A 12267-nucleotide genomic window follows, 5' to 3' on the forward strand; every position below is an offset into this window, starting at 1 on the left:
TATAAATAACTCCATTTTAGAAACACAATGATATATTGCTCTTATGTCAACTATTCTCTCAATGTCAAAATCACTAACGTGATTACAGTCATCATGTGTACAAATTAAAATAACTGAATCACTATATGAATTCACTATTGTAATATTGTCATCATTTAAACTCTTGTCTTTCTCATATTTCCACTTTTGCTTTAAGATTTTGTAATATCACTTGATATGACCTGCATTACCACAATGAAAGTACTTCACTTTATCTTTAGACTTAGATCTATATTTAGATTTACAATGACTTTTTGAGTTCTAACCTCTGTCAATGTTTCAACCCCTATTTTTTGTGACAAAAGCTTGATTCCTAATGTTTAAATCTTTTCACCTTGCTTTTTCATTAAGCATACTATCATTTACTATCTCTAATGTCATCTTATAATCAGGAATTGAATTAAAAACAATCACAACAAGAGTGTTTCAGCTGTTTGACAATGAACCCAAAAGAAATATCGCCTTCATTTCTTCATCCATCTTGAGCTCCATAATAGTCATTCGATTAAATATATTTTAAAAATCACTCAAGTACTTTGTAATCGATCGTTCATCCCTGTATTGTAAAATTGCAAGCTTTTTAACAAGCATGACTTTATTCATGCCTGTTTTCCTTTCATATTATTAGCTTTATAGGTTAGATGGTGATCCAAGAAGGGAGGTGAATTGAATTTCTCTAAATTCTTTTCAAACAAATGATTTCAATATTATTGAATGAAAATTAAAATAATAAGCACTTTTGATGAAAATATAATGAAAACAATAACAATTAATGAATCTAAAATCAAATATAAATAACAATAAATTGTAAGGAGATAAGGATAGAGAAATCAAACATAATGATTTATAGAGGTTCGGTCCTTCTCCTCAAGGCACCTACGTCCTTTCTTCTTTCTTGTCCACACCAAAGCTTCAATCCACTATTCTTGAATTGAAAATACAACCTATCTTTTTCTTTCTAAGGCTTAAGATAGAAACCTTTACCTTTTGTAGTATTTTACCCAATCTCACTATAAAGCTCTCAAGAGGATACCTCACCTCTTGTTCTCTTCCACCCTTGTATATCAAAGGTAATTTTGCAAACAATAGAACAGCCTCTCTAAGGCTAAGTGTTTGCTAAGTTTAAGTACAAGAAAATGATGAATGAACAACAAATAAAAATTGGATATAATAAAAACAAAGATATAGACTTTGAAGCTTTAAAAACTCTTGATTCTTTGAAAAAATGAAAATGTGGCTTATTGGCTTTTGCTCTCTTGATTCATCAATCTTCTTGGTGTGTTGGAGTGCCCAATTTATAGACAAATTGAAGAGGTAACCGTTGGAAGTGTTTGGGAGAAGAAATGCCTGTTGGAATGATGAAAAAATAATCGTCGGAGTGCCCACGCCCATAATCGATCGATCCCTTCCATGAGGGGATCGATCCTATCAGCTGTTGGGTGGTTGTTTCCTGTTTTGTACTCTACTAACTAATTTGACCATAACTTGAGTTATAAAAATCCAAATTACAAACCGTTTGATGATTTGGAAACTAGACTTACAAGGCTTTCTATCATATAAATTTCGTCACCTAATTCACTGTGTACGAATTATAGTGAATTTTAAAAGTTACACCTTGTACAGTTTTTCTGACAACTGCAGAGTGTCTAGTAAAAATTCAAAATCTTTTCTTAGAAAATTTGGATTTTGATTTTGTTCGATACATTAGAAAGTAGACTCAAATAGCTTTCCAACCATATAAAATTTAAATATTAAGACTTTGTGAATTAATACAGAAAAATAAAACATTCAATGTTGAAAAACTTTGTTCTTGTAAAACAGCTTTCTTAAGTTAATCTATTTCTTAAAACCAATTTTATCAAAATTGTATTAAGTCCAAAATAAATAAGTTCACTTTAAAAACAACAATTGAACTTTCATTTAAGCTCAAATAAATAATCTTTAAAGATAGATTTGGTTTGAGAAATATGACACCAAGAAATGTTTGTTTAAACTTTGAAAATCATATTATTTATTTAGTACCAAAATATAAAACTTAAGAACATGTACTAAATAAATCATTTTTTTAAATCTTGATCAAGTTTATTTAATTTTAATGTTTTGTCATATCAAAATAAGGATCAATTCAAGGCTAACACATACAATACTATTAATTTTTTTCAAACAGTATGGGCATCTGTCTTCTATACTACATGATGGAACAAATGATATTAACCCATTTTTTAATTGTAACCAGCGTCTTTTTACTAAACTTCTTCTAGCTATTATCTTTCATATCTATTGGTTTAGTCGAATCACTCAATACCAACTCATATAAAAAACTTTGAAGTATAAATGATCATCTATTATAGGCTTTCAAATTGAATAATTTGATGTTATCATTTTTATCATGGAACATGTATCACTCTCCATGATCTCAAATAGAATTAACTTATGTCTTAGGTTGCTTTTGTATTGATATCTCAAAAATAACATTCGCTCTAATACCACTTATTGGACCTAAAGCAATAAACACAATAATGCAGAAATAATATATCGAAATAAACCTATTGCAATAAACAATAATCAATAATCCAAAATGTAAAAAAATTAAAGCACACCAAGATTTACCTAAAAAACTCTCTAATGTAGAGAGAAAAATCATACACCACCACAAAAATCTCTACTATCAAATAAATGATATATAAAGTTCTCCTCTAGCTAAAACTAGAGAGACAATTACAAAAATTTCACCAAATAGATGACTTTTTAAATGCGCCTTGAATTTATTTCTAAAGAGTTTCAAACCCGATTTTCACCATTCAAAATATAAAAAACTAAATCATAAACTTGTTGATAAAATTTTAACTCAATTAAACCATAAATCGATTTCTGTTTAATCAACTCTCTTCTCTATTTTCTCTTTTTTTTTTTGACTTTTGACTTTTTCTTTTTATGCCTAAACAGCCCCCATTTTTAGTTATTAGCTAGGTCTCCATAAAATTAAAAAAAAAAAACCAAACCTACGACCTTTAATCGGCTAAAATGACTGAAATTGGACCCCACATTCCTAACAATTCTAAGGTCTATAAATTTTTATTTCTTGAACTTGACTCTATAAATTTATAAACCAGAAGTTTGCATGCGTAGCATTTGGTGTGTTGGAACTTCGTATCTCATTTGCATAACTCAATAGTTTTGAAGTAGGCAAAAGCCATGTTCAGGGTAGGCATTTGTGCAACAAAGTTGAATGAACTTTCAAGAATTGAAACCCTCATCTCAAAGCCAGAGGTAAGTAAGTGTCTTGTTATTTTTCTCCTAACATATAGTTTTATTTGTGGTTAATATTAGTCAACAATGATTTATTAAAGTTGTGTTGGTGGTTTTCTATTCCTCTGTTATCCCTTTGGCCCTTCAATTTCATAACCTAAAAAACTTCTTAATTTTTCGCTTTCTTTTGCTCTTATTTTGATGCCAAAGCCATAAAAATTATGAAATAATTTGCCTTTTTATTAAACTTCAAAAAGTAATCTCTTTTTGGTCATGATTAGATTTCAAACCCGAAATCTTGAATTTTAAAATTGATTTTCAATATCACTAAATTGATAGTTTATCAGGTTTTGTTTAAAAATATAATACTCTAATAATTTTTTCCTGCGGTTGTTTTAGAAAACTAATATCATGAAATATTGAAAAAAAAATAAAATTACAATAATTATTTGTATAAAGTGCTCGAATTTTCACATTTTTTCCTCCCAAATCAATCATACTTCTTACTCATTTACATTGAAGAAATCGAAACATGTGTGAAAAATAGACTCACCTAGATTTATGTTTATGCTCTTTTTTTCTTCTTTTAAGTCTTAATTTTGTTTTATATTCCTCTGTTTTGCAGCTAAGATGTTGGGCTGGACTTGTCACAGGTGCAATGGAAACTTATGAACCCAGAAATTACAGGTAATGCCATGAAAATTAATATGCCATTTCTTTTTCACTTTGAAATATTTGTATTATTTGCATTTTCAAGTGATTCGGAAAAGTCAATATATTTGTTCTCCTAGTCAACGCACTAAAAAGTATAAAAAAATTAAGATGACAATGAATCGGATCAAATTCGATTTAATTTTTCTAAACAATAAATAAAATTATAAATTTTTAAAATTTAATTCGAATTCGAATCGAATTTCATGTGATTTAATCCAAATCGTATTAAATTTCATCAGTTTGGTTCGATTCATAAGTTTTTTAAATTTATTTTTTTTATATATTATTTTAATATAATTTTTAATATATTTAAATAGATTTAAGTATAAAACAATTATTTTTATTTTATAAAAATTTAAAAAAATATCAAAACTAATAAAATATATAATTCTGTTTAGTTTGATTTTTTTTAATTTTTGATTTTAAATTTAATCCGGATTTCATATATATTTATATTTAATATCTAAACTTAAGACAAATCAAATAAAAAAAATCCAAATCAAGCTAAACACTACAATTTTAAATTGATTTTTAATTTTCTCGATTTTTTTCTCACCTATACAAAAGATGCCAAATATTGGAGGTGTTATATGATTCTTACAGTGAGATAATTAATTACTATTCTTATGAGTACAAAAGATAAATAAATTTGGCCAAATTAAATCATAATTGAGCATTATACTCTTAAATAAGTTACTTCTATTTAATATTAAAACAACCCTAATTTTATTCCCACGTTTTGTGTACTATTATCAACAAAATATAGGAAAGCTTCAAAATTAAAAAAAAAAAAAATACAAGACTTCATTAATCTTTGGTTGGAGTTCTTAAATTTTTATTAAAATTGTATTAGAACATTTGACTCAGCCTGTTGGTATATAATATAGTTGGCCAAGATTTCTACCATTAGCATTTTTGTAGTAGTACCTCTTTGCTGGCTATTAAGTCTAATATAATATTCAATGTTTAACATGGTTTGTGTATAATTGATTTGAAAACATGGTTTGTGTATAATTGATTTGAAAGTTGACCAAATAATTTTCTATTGTTGATTGTCACTGTTGTTTGGGTTTTCATTTTTTTATATATAATTTTGTAACCTTTAAATCCTTTGTTATCACGGAAGGGAGAAGGCAGAATATGCCAATGTGAACTGGGATGAACTTGGATTTGCTCTAACTAAAACTGATTACATGTATGTAATGAATTGGTCAAAAGAAGAAGAAAAGTTTTCCCAAGGAATCTTAACTCGCTTTGGAAACATCGAGATGTGCCCTTCATCTGGAATATTAAACTATGGCCAGGTGAGATAACTCATCAGCATCACCAGCTTCGATTAAGTTTGTGATGAAAAAAAATCGTTTACAACCAATTTTAATTACCCAAGGCTAAAATTATATGAAAAATGGTGACATCAGGGGTTATTCGAGGGACTGAAGGCGTATAGGAAGGAAGATGAGGGAATTTTGCTATTCAGGCCAGAAGAGAATGCCCTGCGGATGAAGATTGGTGCGGATAGAATGTGCATGCCATCTCCAACCATTGAGCAATTTATCGATGCTGTCAAAAAGACTGTCCTGGCCAACAAATGCTGGGTATTAATCTTGAGACTTGACAGTGACACCCTGCCAGGAAAATATATATATTTCTTGTTCGTGCCAAAGAATTTTTGTGCAGTAAAAATTGGGAATACCATTACAGGTACCACCGCATGGGAGAGGAGCACTATATATCAGGCCTCTGCTCGTGGGAACTGGCCCAAACCTGGGAGTGAAACCAGCGTCTGAGTACACATTTTTAGCGTATGCTTCCCCCGTGGGCAATTATCACGAGGTACGCTGCTCTCAGATAATTCATCAAAAGTCGAAAACAAGCATGGAAATTTTCTTTATTATTTACTTCTCTTTCTTTTTGTAAGCAAAAATGAAAAGAAATCAGGAGGTTTGTTGTTAAGTACCAAAACTTTTGATTTTGAAGGGTGGTCTGAACCTGATCGTTGAAGACAATCTCTATCGAGCGACTCCTGGTGGTACAGGAGGCGTCAAAGCTGTCGCTAATTACTCACCAGTATGATTTCCTTTTTCTGCATAATTAAGTTATATTAGACTCGTTTACAGGGAATGGTTAATGTGAATTATGATTTTCAAAGTTGTCAATGGGGCTTTCTCGAATATACTAGTTGGTTGCACATGCAGATTTACAAGGCATTAACTCAAGCAAAAGCCAAAGGATTCTCCGATGTCTTATTTCTCGATGCATTGACTAGAAGAAACATTGAGGAAGGTTCTGCATGCAATATCTTCATTCTCAAGGTAAGACTGACAGGTATAAGAGTAGTTTGTTCAGTGAAAAGATAGAGAATTTTTCCTCAAAAAGAAGCATATCCAGTCTCATATGATAATTCAAAAAACTCATTATGTATTTTTATTCAGGGAAATGTTATCTCAACTCCAACAGCTCATGGGACAATTCTCCCAGGAATTACAAGAAAAAGCATCATTGAAATTGCTTTAACTTTTGGTTACCAGGTAACCGATCAGAGATTACTATTAACTTATGCCCAATTAAACTTCATAAAAAGCTGTTTCATATTTGTTGACCTACCTAGTAACTGTGAACCTCTGGCTGTCAGGTTGAGGAACGACCTGTTCCAATCGAGGAGGTGTTTGATGCTGAAGAAGTCTTTTGCACAGGGACAGCTATGGTTCTCAAGTCTGTTGCAAGCATAACCTACCAGGGTAAAAGGTAAGGAAAAATCTAAGAACCATTGCTCAAATTAAACATTCGCAGCATCTGCAATTATGCTTCCATTCCATGTAACTACACTCGTCTGAGATAATGGTTTTCGTTTTAGTTCCTATTTGTATATCAAATTTGCTTATTGTTCATATTAATGCAGGATTAAATACAAAATGGGAGCAGAAACAGAGGCTCAGAAATTGTATGGAACACTAACAGGAATTCAAACTGGCCTTATCGAGGACAAGATGGGATGGACCATTGAGATCGATTAACCTCCTTCCTTTATGATAATACCGAATCGTACCTAGGAGAAAGAGCATCTCTTTAGTTTTAACGCTGAAAGAAATGTTATAATAGCCTAAAATTCGTCAATGAATAAAATTAAGCTACTTCCACCATGAAAAAAATAAAATAAATAAGAGCACTTGACCATTTGACAGAATGAAAATTGCATGTTTCCTCTGCTTAAAAATTGCAATAAAAATCCTATTACCCAAAATCAGAAAATCAAAAGTTCTTTGTTATTTGGCCTACAAACTGATCAAGGCCTTCACTCTTCATGCAATCCAATTAGAGAGCAAAATCTTAAAAAGCTTCAACCCATCAGATTCAGAGGACTTCTTTATAATCCCATTAAAGGCAAAATCTTAGAACTTCAACAGTCAATTACAAATAACCAGGTAGAGAAAGAAAATGAAAAAAAGAGGAGTATAATTAATACAAGTTGAGAATTGTAACTCCTATAAAATGGCCCACCGATTAGGTTAAACTCTAGACCAATCGCCAAAAATGAATCAAAATTAACAAACTGCTTCAGAAACACAGAAGGAATACAATTTTGGAAATATTTAAATAACAAGATGTTAGTATAATACATCAGCTTGTAATTTTAAGACTGTCTAGATGGGTTACAAACAGGTCATTCCATGTGTCTGCAATTCCCGGTAAGCACCAATGCATGCAGTCATCATGTTTCTTTCCTCCAGCCGTAGAAGGGTGGGCATCTGCTCTGAACTCACTCATTCGAGTAACATCTAAGATGTGGAAATTAGATCCCTTGAGGGCCTTGTATAGGTGTTGATTCACAAGGCGTGCCTCCACATTTGTCCCATTATTCTTCAATGAGAAGAGTTCTTCCACCTAAAAAAGGATATATCGAATCAAACCTTTTTAACCTTGATCCAAAGGGGAAAAAAATCAACAGAGAAAGTAGTTTGTTTTCCTCAAAAAAAGATGGAAGCAATCAGCATTTAATAAGATGCAAGTCGCATTTAGATTAAACTATTATAGTGTTCAACATAACTAGCAAAAAGTAGTAATAACTGAAAGAGACTCACTTGTTCAGGTAACAAAGGCTGTAAACGCTGACATGAACCACCTTGGTCCCATTCGCCGCCTTCAAAATGCCTGGGTGATTGCGTGCGAAAAAATTTAATAGCACCTGTTTGCATGGTTTTCTCCACAAATTGTATCTGCCATCAACAATAAAACAAGTTATGAAAGGGAAAACACACACAAACAAAAGAAAAAAATAATGGTAATGTTCACATTAATGGAGTATATTGTTATTTCCAAAGTACTAAGAAATAATGATCAGAACAAAGAAAAAATAGTATCTATAACTCCGCCAAAGCTGAGTGTTCTGTAAACAAAATTTGCATGCCTCTGAGAGAACCTGACAAAGTATAGAAGCATTTAGCCAGTTCAAGCTGTATGTCAGCTCATGTAGGCAGCAGCCACCAAATAAGCTAAGCACCCTACGTGCATCTTATTAAAAAGTCCATTAAACACAATGTGCAATAACATACCATGTGTTTTAAAACCTTATCCAAGCCAACATCAGGGGCTATGGGAGGGATAACAGGCAGACCCTTTTCAAAGAAAAACATGGGTGACTTGACTGGATCAAATTTTGAAGGAGCCCACCACCTATGAAAGAAAAATCAAAATCGCAAATCTAACTCAAGAAATCTCAAATAACAAAATGGAAACATATGGATTAGAAACACAGGAAATTGTGACCAGGAACCAACATAAATATATAACACATCCACAAATTACACAGCTAGTGCCAAAATGCTTTGATGAGTGCATGTAACTTGACAAAACCACATCCAACTTAGGCAATTTAACTCGTCAATAGGATCCACTTTGGTCATTTTCATTTAACATGCTAAAAACAACTTAGGACAAACAAACAATCACATAAACATATGCTACCATATCATGCAAATAAAAAATATAGAACCAAAATCTCAACAAGTCATCAACAGTCTGCAACATACTAAAATGGAAAATGAAAATTACCAGTGTCCTGTGTTAAAGATTAGTATATCATGGAATCTTGGGGCCTTTTCCCATGTGCCTTCTGGAATATCAACATCAACTCTATAACCCTCTTTATACCCAAGAGCTTCCAACTTACCACCATTACCACTAGCAGACCAACTGCATTAAACAAGACGGAGAACAACTTTAAACTCAACCAAGACACCATGGAATAAAAACACAAACCCGAAACACCTTACTAGCAATATTAATAAAAGGAAAAGCCTTAAAACAGCTTACCTACCATAGCGTGCCAAAAGATTAGTTCGATGATATGCAATGGTAAGATTATAGCGAAGAAAGGTGAAGCCGCGATCAGCCCCAGCGGGACGCCATTTCTTCACGTCACCAGACACACGTTTCAGAGTGCAAAACAAAGAAACAAACATGTTTCTGTTTAAGGAATCACCAACAAACCCTGCACTGTTGAATATTGGTTAAACCTACTAATAAACCATAATATATCTCAACATAAACTCCAACATAACTAAAAATGTAATTTTTTTCCTCAAAAAAATGAACCTTTTTTTAATAATGGAACCCTAACTGCTTCAATTAAATAACTTCAAAAGTATACTAACAAGCAACTAAATTTCACATGTGATTTCCCTCGATAGAGAGAGGAGAGTACCAATGTTAGTATCTCTGTAAGTGTGAAGAAACTTGAGCGGATCGAACGGCTGGAGATGGCAGTTACGAGGCTTCCATCGCCACTTAACGATATCTCGACCGTTTGATTTGTTCTTCAAAATGCAATTCCATCCTTTGAATATTTCCTTGCAGCTACTGTCATACCTATCGAATCTCGCATCCGGGTCGTAGATCCACGACCCGTCGGAGTAATCGCATGAAGAATCGGCCGACGCATAGGGGTCGGATCCACTGGTGGCATTAGCGTGGACGTTATTGGTGGCGTTGATGGGTTTAAATTGGAGGAATTGGGAATGAGTTGGAGAAGAGGAAATGGAGGCTTTTCTGGAAAGAGAGAGAAGGAAAAAGACTGAGACGAAGCAGATGAGAGATAATACAGGAAAAAGAGATGAGAGTTTCTTTGTTGCTGCCATGGCGATTATCAATTAACCATTTTACACTTCATAAAAGAGCTAACCATTAACTGGGCCTTTTTTCATTTTTTGGGCGAAGGCCCAGTGGCATAAATAGAGATCTAGTATCACCCTGAAGCGTTGTTGTTGTTGTCTTTTTTTTTTTTTTAGTAATAATTAAATTATAAGATTATTAAATTAAAACGAATAATATTTTATAGTTTAAGGCGTGAATAAAGTTTTAATGGATTATCCACTTTTATTTTTAAGTAGATTTGGATATATATTTGATAATTGTGTTTTTTTTTTAATTTTATTTAATTGTGACATTTTTAGTTTTTGAATATTACGGATATTTGGTGTAATTAAAAAAATATAAATTAAAAATGTAATTTAATTAATTTATATAAATATTGTTTGGATATGAAATTTAATAGTTTTAAGTTTCAAATTTTATAATTTTTTTTATAAAAAACTCATAATTATGTTTTAGTATGATTAATACTAATAAAAAAATGGAGATTAATCATTAATGACTATGCACCAGCTTAAATTGTAAAGAGGGACCATTTTGTATCAATATGCTGAACACGAGCCAACCTGTAGGGTTATATCTACTAATGCTATCGATGGATCTACAAAGCAAGTTCGCCCAACTCCGAAGTGTCTAGTCGATTATAGTGTAATTATGAGCTACAGCTTTGAGCGGCCAAGCCATCTTCTTGGACCATTTCCCTTGTAACATCATTAATCATTAAATATTAATGAAAACGGTACTTAAGATTCTCTTAAACGTAAATTAAGTACAGATCTTGGCAGTGGCTGATAGTAATTCTTGTTTTTTATTTGAGTTTATTAAAATTTAATTTTGATTATTAATTTTAAAATTTTAATATTTTATTAATAAATCATATAATTATTAATAATTTTAATTTGATTGTCTTATAACTAATGTTTAACTATAATCCCATTTTTAAAAATTTTTATTGCATTAATCTCAAAGGCGTAAGACAAAGTATTTTCATAGCTAATCATTTGTATAATTCCTTTAATAGATACATTAAAATTAATCATATCTAATTACTAGTAAATTATTATAAAAATCTTTTTTATCATATCAACTGTTTATCAGAATACAATCAAAATACAAATACGTCAAAAGAAACCTATAGTATGTAACGATGTCCCCACATCACCGGCTTTTTTTTTGTTTTTGGGTGCATATTTAACCGGCTGTTCGAACGTTGCAGAATCAAAGAAAAAACGGTGACAAAGATCACTGACAACGGCTTAAAACAACTTATGTAAATGAATAAAATTTTTAATAAATTATTCGTAAATATATTTAATTTTTGTTTAATTATTAAATTTAATAAATAATTTTAAATAATATTTTTATATTTATTTATTAAATAAGTTGAATATAAAAAAAGGCCTGTAAAATTTATTTAGTGTATTTATATCTATAAATAAATTTATTTAAATTTTATTTATTTATTATTTATAAACAAACTAATGCAAATGATTAAATTAATTTTTTTATCAAATATAAATTAAATTAAATTAATTTTAAAATTAAATAAATAAATCATAAATATACATTTATCCATTCATATTTAATCCGTTTATCATCTTAAACCTGAAATTGATGGGAACCACAGCTTAGCCTTAATCACCACAAGGGTAAAGGTGAAATAAAGTTTGTGTATGATATCAGCTAGAAGACACCACAAAACATATTTTGACCCTAGAAAAAGCACACAAGGCAAAGCCATGCGGTTGTCGCTGTTGAAGATTATCTGATAGGGCTGGCCCGCTAGGCAAGTGAATGGCGACAGAATACCAAATTGTTGTTTTTTGCTTGTTGCCATAATGCACATTAGAGTTGTTTATGCCACGCTCCTGTGTAACCTTTCTTTTTCATTTCATGCTTTACAAAAATTTAATCTTATTAACTAATAATCCACATCACTTATCGGTGCCCCCCACCTGGCTCACCTGTGTTCTACTTGAGTGTAGAATCAAAGTCTCGTGCCATGTTGCACTTGCATTCTAAGTCCCATTGAACTTGATCCATAAAAAAAAAAAGAGCTAAATGTTTTAAATCATTTATAAACTATAATAAAATGGTTTAAACCAGATGCTTTAAAAT

At 31.2% G+C, this 12267-nt stretch overlaps 2 protein-coding genes across 6 annotated transcripts; one reads left to right on the forward strand and one right to left on the reverse strand.

The window, feature by feature from the left end:
* The first annotated feature begins 3137 nt into the window (after positions 1-3137).
* LOC111308626 (branched-chain amino acid aminotransferase 2, chloroplastic-like) lies at positions 3138-7148 on the forward strand. Of its 5 annotated transcripts, none has more exons than XM_089744583.1 (10): positions 3138-3309; positions 3914-3975; positions 5129-5306; positions 5421-5597; positions 5704-5835; positions 5980-6069; positions 6198-6314; positions 6435-6530; positions 6635-6747; positions 6902-7148. In XM_089744583.1, the coding sequence occupies exons 1-10, from the start codon at positions 3235-3237 to the stop codon at positions 7014-7016; spliced, it is 1155 nt and encodes a 384-aa protein (XP_089600709.1). In that variant the 5' UTR covers positions 3138-3234; the 3' UTR covers positions 7017-7148. The 5 variants fall into 5 exon arrangements, with proteins under 5 accessions (XP_089600709.1, XP_089600707.1, XP_089600721.1 ...); XM_089744581.1 differs by having other exon boundaries at positions 3161-3309; positions 3914-3974; positions 5125-5306; XM_089744595.1 differs by having other exon boundaries at positions 3169-3309; positions 5221-5306.
* Positions 7149-7347: 199 nt separating this feature from the next.
* Positions 7348-10156, reverse strand: TBL13 (TRICHOME BIREFRINGENCE-LIKE 13). The gene is made up of 6 exons (XM_022907094.2): positions 9704-10156; positions 9313-9490; positions 9052-9192; positions 8553-8673; positions 8082-8216; positions 7348-7884 (listed from the first exon to the last, which is right to left on the reverse strand). The coding sequence occupies exons 1-6, from the start codon at positions 10134-10136 to the stop codon at positions 7621-7623; spliced, it is 1272 nt and encodes a 423-aa protein (XP_022762829.2). The 5' UTR covers positions 10137-10156; the 3' UTR covers positions 7348-7620.
* Between the last annotated feature and the right edge of the window lie 2111 nt (positions 10157-12267).

This window comes from Durio zibethinus, chromosome 2, assembly GCF_047325235.1.
Source record: "Durio zibethinus cultivar Kanyao isolate XHJ-2024 chromosome 2, ASM4732523v1, whole genome shotgun sequence".
Classification (NCBI taxonomy): domain Eukaryota; kingdom Viridiplantae; phylum Streptophyta; class Magnoliopsida; order Malvales; family Malvaceae; genus Durio; species Durio zibethinus.

Coding starts and splice junctions, on each gene's coding strand:
- LOC111308626 (XM_089744581.1), top strand. CDS start 3,235: ATGTTCAGGGTAGGCATTTGTGCAACAAAGTTGAATGAACTTTCAAGA. Junction 5,307..5,420: donor GAATATTAAACTATGGCCAG/GTGAGATAACTC, acceptor TGGTGACATCAG/GGGTTATTCGAGGGACTGAA. Junction 5,598..5,703: donor TCCTGGCCAACAAATGCTGG/GTATTAATCTTG, acceptor ATACCATTACAG/GTACCACCGCATGGGAGAGG.
- TBL13 (XM_022907094.2), bottom strand. CDS start 10,136: ATGGCAGCAACAAAGAAACTCTCATCTCTTTTTCCTGTATTATCTCTC. Junction 8,674..9,051: donor ATCTTTAACACAGGACACTG/GTAATTTTCATT, acceptor TTTCTTTCATAG/GTGGTGGGCTCCTTCAAAAT. Junction 7,885..8,081: donor AGCCTTTGTTACCTGAACAA/GTGAGTCTCTTT, acceptor ATCCTTTTTTAG/GTGGAAGAACTCTTCTCATT.